The 20583-nt window shown below is 47.5% G+C and overlaps 1 protein-coding gene across 6 annotated transcripts in view; it reads right to left on the minus strand.

Moving 5' to 3' along the window:
• LOC110513475 (vacuolar protein sorting-associated protein 13B) overlaps positions 1 to 20583 on the minus strand; it is an 818772-nt gene that overhangs the window by 699620 nt on the left and 98569 nt on the right. For all 6 annotated transcript variants that reach the window (XM_036938036.1, XM_036938048.1, XM_036938043.1 and 3 more), the window contains exons 6-7: positions 16622 to 16803; positions 14696 to 14864 (exon numbers count right to left, since the gene is read on the minus strand). In XM_036938036.1, coding sequence (XP_036793931.1) covers positions 14696 to 14864; positions 16622 to 16803 — 351 coding nt within the window. The remainder of the gene's footprint in view (positions 1 to 14695; positions 14865 to 16621; positions 16804 to 20583) is intronic.

Below are 20583 nucleotides of genomic sequence, written 5' to 3' on the forward strand. Positions count from 1 at the left end.
GCGGGGGACTACGGGAAGGCTGGGGGACTACGGGAAGGCTGAGCGACTACGGGAAGGCCGGGGGACCATGGGAAGGCAGGGGACCATGGGAAGGCTGAGCGACTACGGGAAGGCCGGAGGACTACGGGAAGGCTGGGGGACTATGGGAAGGCCGGGGGGCTATGGGAAGGCTGAGCGTGACCGACTACGGGAAGGCTGGCGGACTACGGGAAGGCGGGGGACTACGGGAAGGCAGGGGGACTAAGGGAGGCTGGGGGACTATGGGAAGGCTGGGGGACTATGGGAAGGCCGGGGGACTATGGGAAGGCTGGGGGACTATGGGAAGGCTGAGGGACTATGGGAAGGCTGGGGCACTATGGGAAGGCCGGGGGACTATGGGAAGGCTGGGGGACTATGGGAAGGCTGGGGTGTCCTCTAATTAAGACACACATGAACAACCTGAGGTGTCTTGTAATTAAGACAGACATGAACAACCTGAGGTGACTACGGGAAGGCCGGAGGACTACGGGAAGGCTGGTGGACTATGGGAAGGCCGGGGGACTATGGGAAGGCTGAGCGTGAGCGACTGCGGGAAGGCTGGCGGACTATGGGAAGGCTGAGCGACTACTGGAAGGCTGGGGGACTATGGGAAGGCCGGGGGACTATGGGAAGGCCAGAGGACTATGGGAAGGCCAGAGGACTACGGGAAGGCTGGGGGACTTTGGGAAGGCCGGAGGACTATGGGAAGGCTGGGGGACTATGGGAAGGCTGAGCGACTACGGGAAGGCCGGGGGACTATGGGAAGGCTGAGCGACTATGGGAAGGTTGGGGGACAACGGGAAGGCTGGCGGACTACGGGAAGGCGGGGGACTACGGGAAGGCAGGGGGACTAAGGGAGGCTGGGGGACTATGGGAAGGCCGGGGGACTATGGGAAGGCAGGGGGACTACGGGAAGGCCGGGGGACTAAGGGAGGCTGGGGGACAACGGGAAGGCTGGCGGACTACGGGGAGGCAGGGGGACTAAGGGAGGCTGGGGGACAACGGGAAGGCTGGCGGACTACGGGAAGGCGGGGGACTACGGGAAGGCTGGGGGACTACGGGAAGGCTGAGCGACTACGGGAAGGCCGGGGGACCATGGGAAGGCTGGGGGACTACGGGAAGGCTGAGCGACTACGGGAAGGCCGGGGGACCATGGGAAGGCAGGGGACCATGGGAAGGCTGAGCGACTACGGGAAGGCCGGAGGACTACGGGAAGGCTGGGGGACTATGGGACGGCCGGGGGACTATGGGAAGGCTGAGCGTGAGCGACTACGGGAAGGCTGGCGGACTACGGGAAGGCGGGGGACTACGGGAAGGCAGGGGGACTAAGGGAGGCTGGGGGACTATGGGAAGGCCGGGGGACTATGGGAAGGCCGGGGGACTATGGGAAGGCTGGGGGACTATGGGAAGGCTGGGGGACTATGGGAAGGCTGGGGGACTATGGGAAGGCTGGGGTGTCCTCTAATTAAGACACACATGAACAACCTGAGGTGTCTTGTAATTAAGACACACATGAACAACCCGAGGTGTCCTGTAATTAAGACAGACATGAACAACCTGAGGTGTCCTGTAATTAAGACACACATGAACAACCTGAAGTGCCCTGTAAAAAGAGACATGAACAACCTGAGGTGTCCTGTAATTACGACAGACATGAACAACCTGAAGTGCCCTGTAAAAAGAGACATGAACAACCTGAGGTGTCCTGTAATTACGACAGACATGAACAACCTGAAGTGCCCTGTAAAAAGAGACATGAACAACCTGAGGTGCCCTGTAAAGAGACATGAACAACCTGAGGTGTCCTGTAATTAAGACAGACATGAACAACCTGAGGTGTCCTGTAATTAAGACAGACATGAACAACCTGAGGTGTCCTGTAATTAAGACACACATGAACAACCTGAAGTGCCCTGTAAAAAGAGACATGAACAACCTGAGGTGTCCTGTAATTAAGACAGACATGAACAACCTGAGGTGTCCTGTAATTAAGACACACATGAACAACCTGAAGTGCCCTGTAAAAAGAGACATGAACAACCTGAGGTGTCCTGTAATTAAGATAGACATGAACAACCTGAAGTGTCCTGTAATTAAGATAGACATGAACAACCTGAAGTGTCCTGTAATTAAGATAGACATGAACAACCTGAGGTGTCCTGTAATTAAGACAGACATGAACAACCTGAGGTGTCCTGTAAAAAGAGACATGAACAACCTGAGGTGTCCTGTAAAAAGAGACATGAACAACCTGAGGTGTCCTGTAATTAAGACAGACATGAACAACCTGAGGTGTCCTGTAAAAAGAGACATGAACAACCTGAAGTGTCCTGTAATTAAGACAGACATGAACAACCTGAAGTGTCCTGTAAAAAGAGACATGAACAACCTGAAGTGTCCTGTAAAAAGAGACATGAACAACCTGGGGTGTCCTGTAAAAAGAGACATGAACAACCTGAGGTGTCCTGTAAAAAGAGACATGAACAACCTGAGGTGTCCTGTAATTAAGATAGACATGAACAACCTGAAGTGTCCTGTAATTAAGATAGACATGAACAACCTGAGGTGTCCTGTAATTAAGACAGACATGAACAACCTGAGGTGTCCTGTAAAAAGAGACATGAACAACCTGAGGTGTCCTGTAATTAAGACAGACATGAACAACCTGAGGTGTCCTGTAATTAAGACAGACATGAACAACCTGAGGTGTCCTGTAAAAAGAGGCATGAACAACCTGAAGTGTCCTGTAAAAAGAGACATGAACAACCTGAGGTGTCCTGTAATTAAGACAGACATGAACAACCTGAGGTGTCCTGTAATTAAGACAGACATGAACAACCTGAAGTGTCCTGTAAAAAGAGACATGAACAACCTGAGGTGTCCTGTAATTAAGACAGACATGAACAACCTGAAGTGTCCTGTAAAAAGAGACATGAACAACCTGAAGTGTCCTGTAATTAAGACAGACATGAACAACCTGATGTGTCCTGTAATTAAGACAGACATGAACAACCTGAAGTGTCCTGTAAAAAGAGACATGAACAACCTGAGGTGTCCTGTAAAAAGAGGCATGAACAACCTGAAGTGTCCTGTAAAAAGAGACATGAACAACCTGAGGTGTCCTGTAATTAAGACAGACATGAACAACCTGAGGTGTCCTGTAATTAAGACACACATGAACAACCTGAGGTGTCCTGTAATTAAGACAGACATGAACAACCTGAGGTGTCCTGTAAAAAGAGACATGAACAACCTGAGGTGTCCTGTAAAAAGAGACATGAACAACCTGAGGTGTCCTGTAAAAAGAGACATGAACAACCTGAGGTGTCCTGTAAAAAGAGACATGAACAACCTGAGGTGTCCTGTAAAAAGAGACATGAACAACCTGAGGTGTCCTGTAAAAAGAGACATGAACAACCTGAAGTGTCCTGTAATTAAGACAGACATGAACAACCTGAAGTGTCCTGTAAAAAGAGACATGAACAACCTGAAGTGTCCTGTAAAAAGAGACATGAACAACCTGAGGTGTCCTGTAAAAAGAGACATGAACAACCTGAGGTGTCCTGTAATTAAGACAGACATGAACAACCTGAGGTGTCCTGTAAAAAGAGGCATGAACAACCTGAAGTGTCCTGTAAAAAGAGACATGAACAACCTGAGGTGTCCTGTAATTAAGACAGACATGAACAACCTGAGGTGTCCTGTAATTAAGACACACATGAACAACCTGAGGTGTCCTGTAATTAAGACAGACATGAACAACCTGAGGTGTCCTGTAAAAAGAGACATGAACAACCTGAGGTGTCCTGTAAAAAGAGACATGAACAACCTGAGGTGTCCTGTAAAAAGAGACATGAACAACCTGAAGTGTCCTGTAATTAAGACAGACATGAACAACCTGAAGTGTCCTGTAAAAAGAGACATGAACAACCTGAAGTGTCCTGTAAAAAGAGACATGAACAACCTGAGGTGTCCTGTAAAAAGAGACATGAACAACCTGAGGTGTCCTGTAATTAAGACAGACATGAACAACCTGAGGTGTCCTGTAAAAAGAGACATGAACAACCTGAGGTGTCCTGTAATTACGACAGACATGAACAACCTGAAGTGCCCTGTAAAAAGAGACATGAACAACCTGAGGTGTCCTGTAAAAAGAGACATGAACAACCTGAGGTGTCCTGTAAAAAGAGACATGAACAACCTGAGGTGTCCTGTAAAAAGAGACATGAACAACCTGAGGTGTCCTGTAAAAAGAGGCATGAACAACCTGAGGTGTCCTGTAAAAAGAGGCATGAACAACCTGAGGTGTCCTGTAATTAAGACAGACATGAACAACCTGAGGTGTCCTGTAATTAAGACAGACATGAACAACCTGAGGTGTCCTGTAAAAAGAGACATGAACAACCTGAGGTGTCCTGTAATTAAGACAGACATGAACAACCTGAGGTGCCCTGTAAAAAGAGACATGAACAACCTGAGGTGTCCTGTAATTAAGACAGACATGAACAACCTGAGGTGTCCTGTAATTAAGATAGACATGAACAACCTGAAGTGTCCTGTAATTAAGACAGACATGAACAACCTGAGGTGTCCTGTAAAAAGAGACATGAACAACCTGAGGTGTCCTGCAATTAAGACACACATGAAAAACCTGAGGTGTCCTGTAATTAAGACTGACATGAACAACCTGATGTGTCCTGCAATTAAGACACACATGAACAACCTGAGGTGTCCTGTAATTAAGACAGACATGAACAACCTGAGGTGTCCTGTAAAAAGAGACATGAACAACCTGAGGTGTCCTGTAATTAAGACAGACATGAACAACCTGAGGTGTCCTGTAATTAAGACAGACATGAACAACCTGAGGTGTCCTGTAATTAAGACAGACATGAACAACCTGAGGTGTCCTGTAATTAAGACACACATGAACAACCCGAGGTGTCCTGTAATTAAGACAGACATGAACAACCTGAGGTGTCCTGTAAAAAGAGGACCCCTTTGTCAAACGCTGTATGACTGACACATCGATGAAATAGAGACGTTTCAATAAAGCCCAATGTGTTCAACCAAATGGATCTGAGCTCCTGTTTAAACACTCAACTTAAAACCTAGAACCTTAAAGCCTTAAAGCAACAAACTCATGCAGACTTAGTGATAATGTAATTATAGGGGAACTCTCATTTCATTTCATCAGTGAAAGAAAACACAGCTTTGATTACACGTCAACTGTGACAGCGGTGGTGACGTGGCCCTCTTCATGAATCTGGACTTCCTGTGGGTTGGACTCGGCCAAGTTGATTCAGCTGAACACTACAAACCACTGGAAGCAGAGCCGGAGAGAGCAGTGCCTCGGAGGGTAGATGGGTTGGTGACGGGAAAGCTGACATGGCACCGAGGCACGCAGGTGAGGCAGGATGTAAGTGCTTTTCAGTCAGACAGGCAGTCGGGTAGGCAGACAGGTAGGCAGGTCAGCCAGCCAGCCAATCAGTCAGCCAGCCAGCCAGTCAATCAGTCAGCCAGCCAGCCAGCCAGCCAGTCCTTACCGCGTCAGGCTAGAGCATTGGTTCAAACTTTTTCACTCATGCCCCTCTTCCATCATCCTCAATTTTAACAGGGAATTTCCTACATCATCCTGACAGTAGAGTTCTGGCCTGGTGGATCATCCTGACAGTAGAGTTCTGGCCCAGTGGATCATCCTGACAGTAGAGTTCTGGCCCGGTGGATCATCCTGACAGTAGGGTTCTGGCCCAGTGGATCATCCTGACAGTAGAGTTCTGGCCCGGTGGATCATCCTGACAGTAAAGTTCTGGCCCAGTGGATCATCCTGACAGTAGAGTTCTGGCCCAGTGGATCATCCTGACAGTAGAGTTCTGGCCCAGTGGATCATCCTGACAGTAGAGTTCTGGCCCAGTGGATCATCCTGAGAGTAGAGTTCTGGCCCAGTGGATCATCCTGAGAGTAGAGTTCTGGCCCAGTGGATCATCCTGACAGTAGAGTTCTGGCCCAGTGGATCATCCTGAGAGTAGAGTTCTGGCCCAGTGGATCATCCTGACAGTAGAGTTCTGGCCCAGTGGATCATCCTGACAGTAGAGTTCTGGCCCAGTGGATCATCCTGTTCATGGCTAACCAAGAGCTGAATCACAGGAGTCACAGGCCAGGGGAGAGGAGCTGGGGGCTGTAGGTGTACCACTCTGCCAGGGGCTGGGGAGAGGAGCTGTAGGTGTACCACTCTGCCAGGGGCTGGGGAGAGGAGCTGGGGGCTGTAGGTGAACCACTCTGCCAGGGGCTGGGGAGAGGAACTGTAGGTGTACCACTCTGCCAGGGGCTGGGGAGAGGAGCTGTAGGTGTACCACTCTGCTAGGGGCTGGGGAGAGGAACTGGGGGCTGTAGGGCTGTAGGTGTACCACTCTGCCAGGGGCTGGGGAGAGGAACTGGGGGCTGTAGGGCTGTAGGTGTACCACTCTGCCAGGGGCTGTGAGCGAGTCGCCTAGAGGTGGTCACGCTCTAATGTGGCTCCCCTGACCTATGAACCTGTATGGTCGTGTCTGTTTCCCTGAGCTGGCCTGCTCCCCTCTGCGACAGCCAGGGGAAGCTGATGTCAATAGACAAGAATGTACTCGCTCTCTCTCTCAAAACAATAACCCGTGTGAGGTCACAGCGCAGGAATCCCACAGGCTTAGGCGGTGAAAATTATGTCATGTTTTAATTAAATCTTTCACTTTGAGAATTGGCTGTTGAGAACTACACTGTTCTGGCTTCTACTGGTCGTTTGTTTTCTTTTTTGTACTTCCTGTGAGAGTCTGAGGTGTCACGTCTAAACACACAAGACCTTCTACTGGTCGTTGTTTTGTACTTCCTGTGAGAGTCTGTGGTGTCACGTCTAAACACCAAGACCTTCTACTGGTCGTTGTTTTGTACTTCCTGTGAGAGTCTGAGGAGTCACGTCTAAACACACAAGACCTTCTACTGGTCGTTGTTTTGTACTTCCTGTGAGAGTCTGAGGTGTCACGTCTAAACACCAAGCCCTTCTACTGGTCGTTGTTTTGTACTTCCTGTGAGAGTCTGAGGTGTCACGTCTAAACACCAAGCCCTTCTACTGGTCGTTGTTTTGTACTTCCTGTGAGAGTCTGAGGTGTCACGTCTAAACACCAAGACCTTCTACTGGTCGTTGTTTTGTACTTCCTGTGAGAGTCTGAGGTGTCACGTCTAAACACCAAGACCTTCTACTGGTCGTTGTTTTGTACTTCCTGTGAGAGACTGAGGTGTCACGTCTAAACACCAAGACCTTCTACTGGTCGTTGTTTTGTACTTCCTGTGAGAGTCTGAGGTGTCACGTCTAAACACCAAGACCTTCTACTGGTCGTTGTTTTGTACTTCCTGTGAGAGTCTGAGGTGTCACGTCTAAACACCAAGACCTTCTACTGGTCGTTGTTTTGTACTTCCTGTGAGAGTCTGAGGTGTCAGGTCTAAACACCAAGACCTTCTACTGGTCACAATTTATTCAACTTCAGGGTCTATTATCAGCAGGGGACTCTCCAGATTTTCCTGGTTTTAACAGAACTGAAATAAATGTTTGATACATGGAACTAGAAAGTATTGAATTGAGTGACGTGTGTCTTGTCATTTGTGTACATCTGGAGAGTTACTTTGTAAAAATGTTGAAGAGATGTCTATGGGAAACCCATCCATTCCTGGTGCTTCTCTCCTCGTGTTTTACCAGCCATCCATTCCTGGTGCTTCTCTCCTCGTGTTTTACCAGCCATCCATTCCTGGTGCTTCTCCTCCTCGTGTTTTACCAGCCATCCATTCCTGGTGCTTCTCTCCTCGTGTTTTACCAGACATCCATTCCTGGTGCTTCTCCTCCTCGTGTTTTACCAGCCATCCATTCTTGGTGCTTCTCCTCCTCGTGTTTTACCAGACATCCATTCCTGGTGCTTCTCCTCCTCGTGTTTTACCAGCCATCCATTCCTGGTGCTTCTCTCCTCGTGTTTTACCAGCCATCCATTCTTGGTGCTTCTCTCCTCGTGTTTTACCAGCCATCCATTCTTGGTGCTTCTCCTCCTCGTGTTTTACCAGCCATCCATTCCTGGTGCTTCTCCTCCTCGTGTTTTACCAGCCATCCATTCTTGGTGCTTTTCTCCTCGTGTTTTACCAGCCATCCATTCCTGGTGCTTCTCTCCTCGTGTTTTACCAGCCATCCATTCCTGGTGCTTCTCCTCCTCGTGTTTTACCAGCCATCCATTCCTGGTGCTTCTCTCCTCGTGTTTTACCAGCCATCCATTCTTGGTGCTTTTCTCCTCGTGTTTTACCAGCCATCCATTCTTGGTGCTTCTCCTCCTCGTGTTTTACCAGCCATCCATTCCTGGTGCTTCTCTCCTCGTGTTTTACCAGCCATCCATTCTTGGTGCTTCTCTCCTCGTGTTTTACCAGCCATCCATTCCTGGTGCTTCTCTCCTTGTGTTTTACCAGCCATCCATTCCTGGTGCTTCTCTCCTCGTGTTTTACCAGCCATCCATTCTTGGTGCTTCTCTCCTCGTGTTTTACCAGCCATCCATTCCTGGTGCTTCTCTTCCTCGTGTTTTACCAGCCATCCATTCCTGGTGCTTCTCTCCTCGTGTTTTACCAGCCATCCATTCCTGGTGCTTCTCCTCCTCGTGTTTACCAGCCATCCATTTTTGGTGCTTCTCTACTCGTGTTTTACCAGCCATCCATTCCTGGTGCTTCTCTCCTCGTGTTTACCAGCCATCCATTTTTGGTTCTTCTCTCCTCGTGTTTTACCAGCCATCCATTCCTGGTGCTTCTCTCCTCGTGTTTTACCAGCCATCCATTCCTGGTGCTTCTCCTCCTCGTGTTTTACCAGCCATCCATTCCTGATGCTTCTCTCGTGTTTTAACACTATCTAATATCCATTCTTGGGTGATGTCTGTTTTTAGGGTTTATTTTTGGTCTGCTGATAAGAGATTTTACGATCCGTCCAACTGTTGTTCCATTCCAAATTATACATTTCTTCAAATTATAAACTTTAAAAATTGACATTAAATCACGTTGTTGGTTTCTAAAGTCCGTTTTAGTATCTTTATCTTTTACAATTACAACTGATTGTATCAGTTTTTACAACTGATTGTATCAGTTTTTACAACTGATTGTATCAGTTTTTACAACTGATTGTATCGGTTTTTACAACTGATCGTATTCGTTTTTACAACTGATTGTATCAGTTTTTACAACTGATTGTATCGGTTTTTACAACTGATTGTATCGGTTTTTACAACTGATTGTATCAGTTTTTACAACTGATTGTATCGGTTTTTACAACTGATTGTATCGGTTTTTACAACTGATTGTATCAGTTTTTACAACTGATTGTATCAGTTTTTACAACTGATTGTATCAGTTTTTACAACTGATTGTATCGGTTTTTACAACTGATTGTATCAGTTTTTACAACTGATTGTATCAGTTTTTACAACTGATTGTATCAGTTTTTACAACTGATTGTATTAGTTTTTACAACTGATTGTATTAGTTTTTACAACTGATTGTATTAGTTTTTACAACTGATTGTATTAGTTTTTACAACTGATTGTATTAGTTTTTACAACTGATCGTATTAGTTTTTACAACTGATTGTATCAGTTTTTACAACTGATCGTATCAGTTTTTACAACTGATTGTATCAGTTTTTACAACTGATTGTATCAGTTTTTACAACTGATTGTATTAGTTTTTACAACTGATTGTATCAGTTTTTACAACTGATCGTATTCGTTTTTACAACTGATCGTATCAGTTTTTACAACTGCTTGTATTAGTTTTTACAACTGCTTGTATCAGTTTAGTCGATGTGAGATATTTACCAGGTTGGTTTGTCATGAAGCCGTATGTTTTATCTGAGTTCAACCTGTCAGTCGTTGGCTTCTGTTCAAGAGTAAAAAGATCACATTCCTGCTTCAGTTTAAACGTTTTATTCTTTACTTTGTGTAAGACTTTTAATGGGCAGAAACACTACACGATCAAAAGTATGTGGACACCTGCTCGTCCAACAATCTCATTACAAAATCATGGGCATTAATATGGAGTTGGTTTCCCCCCCTTTGCTGCTATAACAGCCTCCACTCTTCTGGGAAGGCTTTCCACTAGATGTTGGAACATTGCTGCTATAACAGCCTCCACTCTTCTGGGAAGGCTTTCCACTAGATGATGGACCATTGCTGCTATAACAGCCTCCTCTCTTCTGGGAAGGCTTTCCACTAGGTGTTGGAACATTGCTGCTATAACAGCCTCCACTCTTCTGGGAAGGCTTTCCACTAGATGTTGGAACATTGCTGCTATAACAGTCTCCACTCTTCTGGGAAGGCTTTCCACTAGATGTTGGAACATTGCTGCTATAACAGCCTCCACTCTTCTGGGAAGGCTTTCCACTAGATGTTGGAACATTGCTGCTATAACAGCCTTCACTCTTCTGGGAAGGCTTTCCACTAGATGTTGGAACATTGCTGCTATAACAGCCTCCACTCTTCTGGGAAGGCTTTCCACTAGATGTTGGAACATTGCTGCTATAACAGCCTCCACTCTTCTGGGAAGGCTTTCCACTAGATGTTGGAACATTGCTGCTATAACAGCCTCCACTCTTCTGGGAAGGCTTTCCACTAGATGTTGGAACATTGCTGCTATAACAGCCTCCATTCTTCTGGGAAGGCTTTCCACTAGATGTTGGAACATTGCTGCTATAACAGCCTCCACTCTTCTGGGAAGGCTTTCCACTAGATGTTGGAACATTGCTGCTATAACAGCCTCCACTCTTCTGGGAAGGCTTTCCACTAGATGTTGGAACATTGCTGCTATAACAGCCTCCACTCTTCTGGGAAGGCTTTCCACTAGATGTTGGAACATTGCTGCTATAACAGCCTCCACTCTTCTGGGAAGGCTTTCCACTAGATGTTGGAACATTGCTGCTATAACAGCCTCCACTCTTCTGGGAAGGCTTTCCACTAGATGTTGGAACATTGCTGCTATAACAGCCTCCACTCTTCTGGGAAGGCTTTCCACTAGATGTTGGAACATTGCTGCTATAACAGCCTCCACTCTTCTGGGAAGGCTTTCCACTAGATGTTGGAACATTGCTGCTATAACAGCCTCCACTCTTCTGGGAAGGCTTTCCACTAGATGTTGGAACATTGCTGCTATAACAGCCTCCACTCTTCTGGGAAGGCTTTCCACTAGATGTTGGAACATTGCTGCTATAACAGCCTCCACTCTTCTGGGAAGGCTTTCCACTAGATGTTGGAACGTTGCTGCTATAACAGCCTCCACTCTTCTGGGAAGGCTTTCCACTAGATGTTGGAACATTGCTGCTATAACAGCCTCCACTCTTCTGGGAAGGCTTTCCACTAGATGTTGGAACATTGCTGCTATAACAGCCTCCACTCTTCTGGGAAGGCTTTCCACTAGATGTTGGAACATTGCTGCTATAACAGCCTCCACTCTTCTGGGAAGGCTTTCCACTAGGAGTTGGAACATTGCTGCTATAACATCCTCCACTCTTCTGGGAAGGCTTTCCACTAGATGTTGGAACATTGCTGCTATAACAGCCTCCATTCTTCTGGGAAGGCTTTCCACTAGATGTTGGAACATTGCTGCTATAACAGCCTCCATTCTTCTGGGAAGGCTTTCCACTAGATGTTGGAACATTGCTGCTATAACAGCCTCCATTCTTCTGGGAAGGCTTTCCACTAGATGTTGGAACATTGCTGCTATAACAGCATCCACTCTTCTGGGAAGGCTTTCCACTAGATGTAGGAACATTGCTGCTATAACAGCCTCCACTCTTCTGGGAAGGCTTTCCACTAGGTGTTGGAACATTGCTGCTATAACAGCCTCCACTCTTCTGGGAAGGCTTTCCACTAGGTGTTGGAACATTGCTGCTATAACAGCCTCCACTCTTCTGGGAAGGCTTTCCACTAGGTGTTGGAACATTGCTGCTATAACAGCCTTCACTCTTCTGGGAAGGCTTTCCACTAGATGTTGGAACATTGCTGCTATAACAGCCTTCACTCTTCTGGGAAGGCTTTCCACTAGATGTTGGACCATTGCTGCTATAACAGCCTCCACTCTTCTGGGAAGGCTTTCCAATAGATGTTGGAACATTGCTGCTATAACAGCCTCCACTCTTCTGGGAAGGCTTTCCACTAGATGTTGGAACATTGCTACGGGGACTTGCTTCCATTCAGCTACAAGAGCATTAGTGAGGTCGGGCACTGATGTTGGATGATTAGGCCTGGCTCGTTGGAAGCACATAATCATCTAGAAAGTCATTGTATGCTGTAGCGTTAAGATTTCCCTTCACTGGAACTAAGGGGTCCGAACCATGAAAAACAGCCCCAGACCATTATCCTCCTCCACCAAACTTTACAGTTGGCACTACGCATTCCCTTCCTCTCTTTTCTCCCTCAGCCATTCTCCTCCTCTTAATTCCTCTCATATTTTTCTAAAACCCCATTATTCCTCCTCCACCAAACTTTATGCCTGTTCCCACCTCTGACATGTTTAGTGTTTCGCACAACTTCGAATTCATTTCATACAGAGAGAGAGAGAGAGAGAGAGAGAGGCAGAGAGAGAGAGAGAGAGAGGAGAGAGAGAGCGAGAGAAGAGACAGAGAGAGAGAGAGGGAGAGAGAGAGAGAAGCGAGAGGAGAGAGAGAGAGAGGAGAGAGAGAGAGAGAGAGAGGCAGAGAGAGAGAGAGAGAGAGAGAGAGAGAGAGAGGAGAGAGAGGCAGAGAGAGAGAGAGGAGAGAGAGAGAGAGAGAGAGACAGAGAGGAGAGAGCGAGAGAGAGGAGAGAGAGAGAGAGAGAGAGAGAGGAGAGACAGGGAGAGAGAGAGAGAGAGAGAGAGAGAAGAGACAGAGAGAGAGAGAGAGAGAGAGAGAGAGAGAGAGAGAGAAGCGAGAGGAGAGAGAGAGAGAGAGGAGAGAGAGAGAGAGAGAGAGAGAGAGAGAGAGAGAGAGAGAGAGAGACAGAGAGGAGAGAGCGAGAGAGAGGAGAGAGAGAGAGAGAGAGAGGAGAGAGAGAGAGAGAAGAGAGAACATGAATAAACCTTCTGGATTCCACCTAAAAACTCACACTGATTCACACACAGTCACAAACAGTCACACACAGTCACACACACAGTCACAAACAGTCACACACAGTCACACACAGTCACACACAGTCACACACAGTCACACACAGTCACACACAGTCACACACACAGTCACAAACAGTCACACACAGTCACACACAGTCACACACAGTCACAAACAGTCACAAACAGTCACACACACAGTCACACACAGTCACACACAGTCACACACAGTCACACAGAGTCACACACAGTCACACACAGTCACACACAGTCACACACACAGTCACACACACAGTCACACACACAGTCACACACAGTCACACACAGTCACACACACAGTCACACACACAGTCACACACAGAGTCACACACAGTCACACACACAGTCACACACACAGTCACACACAGTCACACACAGTCACACACACAGTCACACACACAGTCACACACACAGTCACACACACAGTCACACACAGTCACACACAGTCACACAGAGTCACACACAGTCACACACACAGTCACACACAGAGTCACACACAGTCACACACACAGTCACACACACACACAGTCACACACACAGTCACACACACAGTCACACACAGTCACACACACAGTCACACAGAGTCACACACACAGTCACACACACAGTCACACACAGTCACACACAGTCACACACACAGTCACACACACAGTCACACACACAGTCACACACAGTCACACACAGTCACACAGAGTCACACACAGAGTCACACACAGTCACACACACAGTCACACACAGAGTCACACACAGTCACACACACAGTCACACACAGTCACACACACAGTCACACACACAGTCACACACTAAGAGACTCTTTCCAGTCCATTAGTAAGAAAAATTAAAAAATTATTTTCATAAAAAAGGATGAATTAATATTCTCTTTTTCTCTTGGAAAATGTTCTGAAGAGAAACACAGGCAAATAAACTGAGCCAAGCAAGATTTCTGTCTCTCACAGACCTGTAACTTCTTCTTTAAGAGGCTCCTCTGTCCTCCACTCGTTACCTGTATTAATGGCACCTGTTGGAACTTGTTATCATTTTTTCTGGCATAGTTGAAGTGTACCAATGATGAAAACTACAGGCCTCTCTCATCTTTTTAAGTGGGAGAACTGGCACAATTGGTGACTGACTAAATACTTTCTTGCCCCACTGTAACATTGGAATCAGTTATAGAATCCATTTCCCTCTATGGTGGTGAGGTCTGGGGTTCACCAACCAGGAATTCACTAAATGGGATACATTGAGACTGCATGCAGAATAGTGACGGAGCCTGGCCTCTTCCCCCTCCCTCCTCCTCCTCCTCCTCTCCCTCCTCCTCCTCCTCCTCCTCCTCTCCCTCCCCTCCTCCTCCTCCTCTCCCTCCTCCCCCCTGTAATAGAGGGCAGTATCCACCAGTCTAACCCCAGACTAACCTGGCGTAGCGATGACCTCTCCATGACCTCTCCCCTCCTCTCCCTCCTTTCCTCTTCTTCCCTGTAATAGAGGACAGTTTCCACCAGTCTAACCCCAGACTAACCTGGCGTAGTGATGACCTCTCCATGTCCGCTCCCCTCCTCCGCCTCTCCCTCCTTCCCTCCTCCTATCTCTCCGTAGTAGAGGCTGAGGACCAGCTCCATGATCCTGATGAACATGGGCAGCTGCTGGTCTGTGATGGACAGCTTCAGGGACTCCACCATCGTCTGGATCTGACAGGAGGAAGAGGAGGCAGAGGAGGAAGAGAAAACAGTTAATAAAGAGAGACGTGGAGACCAGGGCTCTCCAACCCTGTTCCTGTAGAGAGACGTGAAGACCAGGGCTCTCCAACCCTGTTCCTGTAGAGACGTGAAGACCAGGGCTCTCCAACCCTGTTCCTGTAGAGAGACGTGAAGACCAGGGCTCTCCAACCCTGTTCCTGTAGAGAGACGTGAAGACCAGGGCTCTCCAACCCTGTTCCTGTAGAGAGACGTGAAGACCAGGGCTCTCCAACCCTGTTCCTGTAGAGAGACGTGAAGACCAGGGCTCTCCAACCCTGTTCCTGGAGAGAGACGTCCAGACCAGGGCTCTCCAACCCTGTTCCTGTAGAGAGACGTGAAGACCAGGGCTCTCCAACCCTGTTCCTGTAGAGAGACGTGAAGACCAGGGCTCTCCAACCCTGTTCCTGTAGAGAGACGTGAAGACCAGGGCTCTCCAACCCTGTTCCTGTAGAGAGACGTGAAGACCAGGGCTCTCCAACCCTGTTCCTGTAGAGAGACGTGAAGACCAGGGCTCTCCAACCCTGTTCCTGTAGAGAGACGTGAAGACCAGGGCTCTCCAACCCTGTTCCTGTAGAGAGACGTGAAGACCAGGGCTCTCCAACCCTGTTCCTGTAGAGAGACGTGAAGACCAGGGCTCTCCAACCCTGTTCCTGTAGAGAGACGTGAAGACCAGGGCTCTCCAACCCGGTTCCTGTAGAGAGACGTGAAGACCAGGGCTCTCCAACCCTGTTCCTGTAGAGAGACGTGGAGACCAGGGCTCTCCAACCCTGTTCCTGTAGAGAGACGTGAAGACCAGGGCTCTCCAACCCTGTTCCTGTAGAGAGACGTCCAGACCAGGGCTCTCCAACCCTGTTCCTGTAGAGAGACGTGAAGACCAGGGCTCTCCAACCCTGTTCCTGTAGAGAGACGTCCAGACCAGGGCTCTCCAACCCTGTTCCTGTAGAGAGACGTGAAGACCAGGGCTCTCCAGCCCTGTTCCTGTAGAGAGACGTCCAGACCAGGGCTCTCCAACCCTGTTCCTGTAGAGAGACGTGAAGACCAGGGCTCTCCAACCCTGTTCCTGTAGAGAGACGTCCAGACCAGGGCTCTCCAACCCTGTTCCTGTAGAGAGACGTCCAGACCAGGGCTCTCCAACCCTGTTCCTGTAGAGAGACGTGAAGACGAGGGCTCTCCAACCCTGTTCCTGTAGCGAGACGTGAAGACCAGGGCTCTCCAACCCTGTTCCTGGAGGGTATCTTGAAAGAAAGACAGACAGACAGACAGACAGACAGACAGACAGACAGACAGACAGACAGACAGACAGAAGGTCTGTGCGTCTCAGACAGACAGACAGACAGACAGACAGACAGACAGACAGACAGACAGACAGTAGGTCTTTGCGTCTCAGACAGACAGACAGACAGACAGACAGACAGACAGACAGACAGTAGGTCTGTGCGTCTCAGACAGACAGACAGACAGACAGACAGTAGGTCTGTGCGTCTCAGACAGACAGACAGACAGACAGACAGACAGACAGACAGACAGACAGACAGACAGACAGTAGGTCTGTGCGTCTCAGACAGACAGACAGACAGACAGACAGTAGGTCTGTGCGTCTCAGACAGACAGTAGGTCTGTGCGTCTCAGACAGACAGACAGACAGACAAACAGTAGGTCTGTGCGTTTCAGACAGACAGACAGACAGACAGACGGTCTGTGCGTCTCACCTTGATGACAGCAGGGATCTTAGAGTTGATGTTGTGGTAGGTGAAGTGGAGTCGGGTCCTGAAGGAACACTTGTAGAGGAGAGGATCCTGGTAGAACTGGATCTTCCCACTGCCGTTCCTCTTATCCAGACACACCGTACAGTCACTGAAGTTGATCACTTTACGAAGCACCAGGTCAGGAGCTGGGGGGGGGGGGAATAAGACACTTAGTCAACATATAAATCACATTAATTTAATGAGGCAAGTCAGTTAAGAACAAATTCTTATTTGTAATGACGGCCTACTCCGGGCAAATTCCGGACGACGCTGGGCCAATTGTGCGCCGAACCAGGGTGTCTGTAGTGACGCCTCTTGCACTGAGATGCAGTGCCTAAGGTAAATTAATTGAATTGAATTGAGAGAGAGAGAGAGAGAGAGAGAGAGAGAGAGAGAGAGAGAGAGAGAGAGAGAGAGAGAGAGAGAGAGAGAGAGAGAGAGAGAGAGAGAGAGAGAGAGAGAGAGAGGCAGAGAGAGGCAGAGAGAGAGGCAGAGAGAGAGGCAGAGAGAGAGAGAGAGAGAGAGAGAGAGAGAGAGAGAGAGAGAGAGAGAGAGAGAGAGAGAGAGAGAGAGAGAGAGAGAGAGAGAGAGAGAGAGAGAGAGAAACAGAGAGAGAAACAGAGAGAGAGAGAGAGAGATGTCCAGGCCCTGGCAGTAAATTCATTATCTCTGAGTCCACTTCAAACAGCCAGAGAGAGAAGACATTCTGCAGAGTCACTTGTCTCTTAAGTACCGAGGCATTTAGAAGTGGACAACGTGTTCTCACTAAGGGGGGTTAATGGGCATTTAGAAGTGTTCTCACTAAGGGGGGTTAACGGGCATTTAGAAGTGTTCTCACTAAGGGGTGTTAATGGGCATTTAGAAGTGGACAACGTGTTCTCACTAAGGGGGGTTAATGGGCATTTAGAAGTGTTCTCACTAGGGGGGGTTAATGGGCATTTAGAAGTGTTCTCACTAAGGGGGGTTAGTATAGTCCTGGTTAACAGGTGTGTCTCCTATATAGTCCAGGTTAACAGGTGGGTGTTTCCTATATAGTCCTGGTTAACAGGTGTGTCCCCTATATAGTCCAGGTTAACAGGTGTGTCCCCTATATAGTCCTGGTTAACAGGTGTGTCCCCTATATAGTCCTGGTTAACAGGTGTGTTCCCTATATAGTCCAGGTTAACAGGTGTGTTCCGTATATAGTCCTGGTTAACAGGTGTGTTCCCTATATAGTCCAGGTTAACAGGTGTGTGTGTCCCCTATATAGTCCTGGTTAACAGGTATGTCCCCTATATAGTCCAGGTTAACAGGTGTGTCCCCTATATAGTCCTGGTTAACAGGTGTGTTCCCTATATAGTCCTGGTTAACAGATGTGTGTGTCCCCTATATAGTCCAGGTTAACAGGTATGTTCCCTATATAGTCCTGGTTAACAGGTGTGTGTGTTCCCTATATAGCCCTGGTTAACAGGTGTGTTCCCTATATAGTCCTGGTTAACAGGTGTGTGTGTCCCCTATATAGTCCAGGTTAACAGGTGTGTGTGTCCCCTATATAGTCCTGGTTAACAGGTGTGTTCCCTATATAGTCCTGGTTAACAGGTGTGTGTTCCCTATATAGTCCTGGTTAACAGGTGTGTTCCCTATATAGTCCAGGTTAACAGGTATGTTCCCTATATAGTTCAGGTTAACAGGTGTGTCCCCTATATAGTCCTGGTTAACAGGTGTGTCCCCTATATAGTCCTGGTTAACAGGTATGTTCCCTATATAGTCCTGGTTAACAGGTATGTTCCCTATATAGTCCTGGTTAACAGGTGTGTCCCCTATATAGTCCTGGTTAACAGGTGTGTTCCCTATAAAGTCCTGGTTAACAGGTGTGTTCCCTATATAGTCCAGGTTAACAGGTGTGTGTTCCCTATACAGTCCTGGTTAACAGGTGTGTTCCCTATATAGTCCAGGTTAACAGGTGTGTCCCCTATATAGTCCTGGTTAACAGGTGTGTCCCCTATATAGTCCAGGTTAACAGGTGTGTCTCCTATATAGTCCTGGTTAACAGGTGTGTCTCCTATATAGTCCTGGTTAACAGGTGTGTCCCCTATATAGTCCAGGTTAACAGGTGTGTTCCCTATATAGTCCAGGTTAACAGGTGTGTTCCCTATATAGTCCAGGTTAACAGGTGTGTTCCCTATATAGTCCAGGTTAACAGGTGTGTTCCCTATATAGTCCTGGTTAACAGGTGTGTCCCCTATATAGTCCAGGTTAACAGGTATGTTCCCTATATAGTCCAGGTTAACAGGTGTGTTCCCTATATAGTCCAGGTTAACAGGTGTGTGTTCCCTATATAGTCCTGGTTAACAGGTGTGTGTTCTGTATATAGTCCTGGTTAACAGGTGTGTGTCCCCTATATAGTCCTGGTTAACAGGTGTGTGTTCCCTATATAGTCCTGGTTAACAGGTGTGTGTTCTGTATATAGTCCTGGTTAACAGGTGTGTGTTCCCTATATAGTCCTGGTTAACAGGTGTGTGTTCCCTATAAAGTCCAGTTTAACAGGTGTGTGTTCCCTATATAGTCCTGGTTAACAGGTGTGTGTTCCCTATATAGTCCTGGTTAACAGGTGTGTGTTCCCTATATAGTCCTGGTTAACAGGTGTGTGTTCCCTATATAGTCCAGGTTAACATATGTGTGTCCCCTATATTGTCCTGTTTAACAGGTGTGTCCCCTATATAGTCCTGGTTAACAGGTGTGTTCCCTATATAGTCCAGGTTAACAGGTGTGTTCCCTATATAGTCCTAGTTAACAGGTGTGTTCCCTATATAGTCCTGGTTAACAGGTGTGTCCCCTATACAGTGCTGGTTAACAGGTGTGTTCCCTATATAGTCCAGGTTAACAGGTGTGTCCCCTATATAGTCATGGTTAACAGGTATGTTCCCTATATAGTCCAGGTTAACAGGTGTGTTCCCTATATAGTCCAGGTTAACAGGTGTGTGTTCCCTATATAGTCCTGGTTAACAGGTGTGTGTTCTGTATATAGTCCTGGTTAACAGGTGTGTGTCCCCTATATAGTCCTGGTTAACAGGTGTGTGTTCCCTATATAGTCCAGTTTAACAGGTGTGTGTTCCCTATATAGTCCTGGTTAACAGGTGTGTGTTCCCTATATAGTCCTGGTTAACAGGTGTGTGTTCCCTATATAGTCCTGGTTAACAGGTGTGTGTTCCCTATATAGTCCAGGTTAACAGATGTGTGTCCCCTATATAGTCCTGTTTAACAGGTGTGTCCCCTATATAGTCCTGGTTAACAGGTGTGTTCCCTATATAGTCCTAGTTAACAGGTGTGTTCCCTATATAGTCCTGTTTAACAGGTGTGTCCCCTATATAGTCCTGGTTAACAGGTGTGTCCCCTATATAGTCCTAGTTAACAGGTGTGTTCCCTATATAGTCCTGTTTAACAGGTGTGTCCCCTATATAGTCCTGGTTAACAGGTGTGTCCCCTATATAGTCCTGGTTAACAGGTGTGTCCCCTATATAGTCCTGTTTAACAGGTGTGTCCCCTATATAGTCCTGTTTAACAGGTGTGTCCCCTATATAGTCCTGGTTAACAGGTGTGTCCCCTATATAGTCCTGTTTAACAGGTGTGTCCCCTATATAGTCCAGGTTAACAGGTGTGTCCCCTATATAGTCCTAGTTAACAGGTGTGTTCCCTATATAGTCCTGTTTAACAGGTGTGTCCCCTATATAGTCCTGGTTAACAGGTGTGTCCCCTATATAGTCCTGTTTAACAGGTGTGTCCCCTATATAGTCCAGGTTAACAGGTGTGTTCCCTATATAGTCCAGGTTAACAGGTGTGTCCCCTATATAGTCCTGGTTAACAGGTGTGTCCCCTATATAGTCCTGGTTAACAGGTGTGTCCCCTATATAGTCCTGGTTAACAGGTGTGTTCCCTATATAGTCCAA

This window comes from Oncorhynchus mykiss, chromosome 2 (genome assembly GCF_013265735.2).
Source record: "Oncorhynchus mykiss isolate Arlee chromosome 2, USDA_OmykA_1.1, whole genome shotgun sequence".
NCBI lineage: Eukaryota > Metazoa > Chordata > Actinopteri > Salmoniformes > Salmonidae > Oncorhynchus > Oncorhynchus mykiss.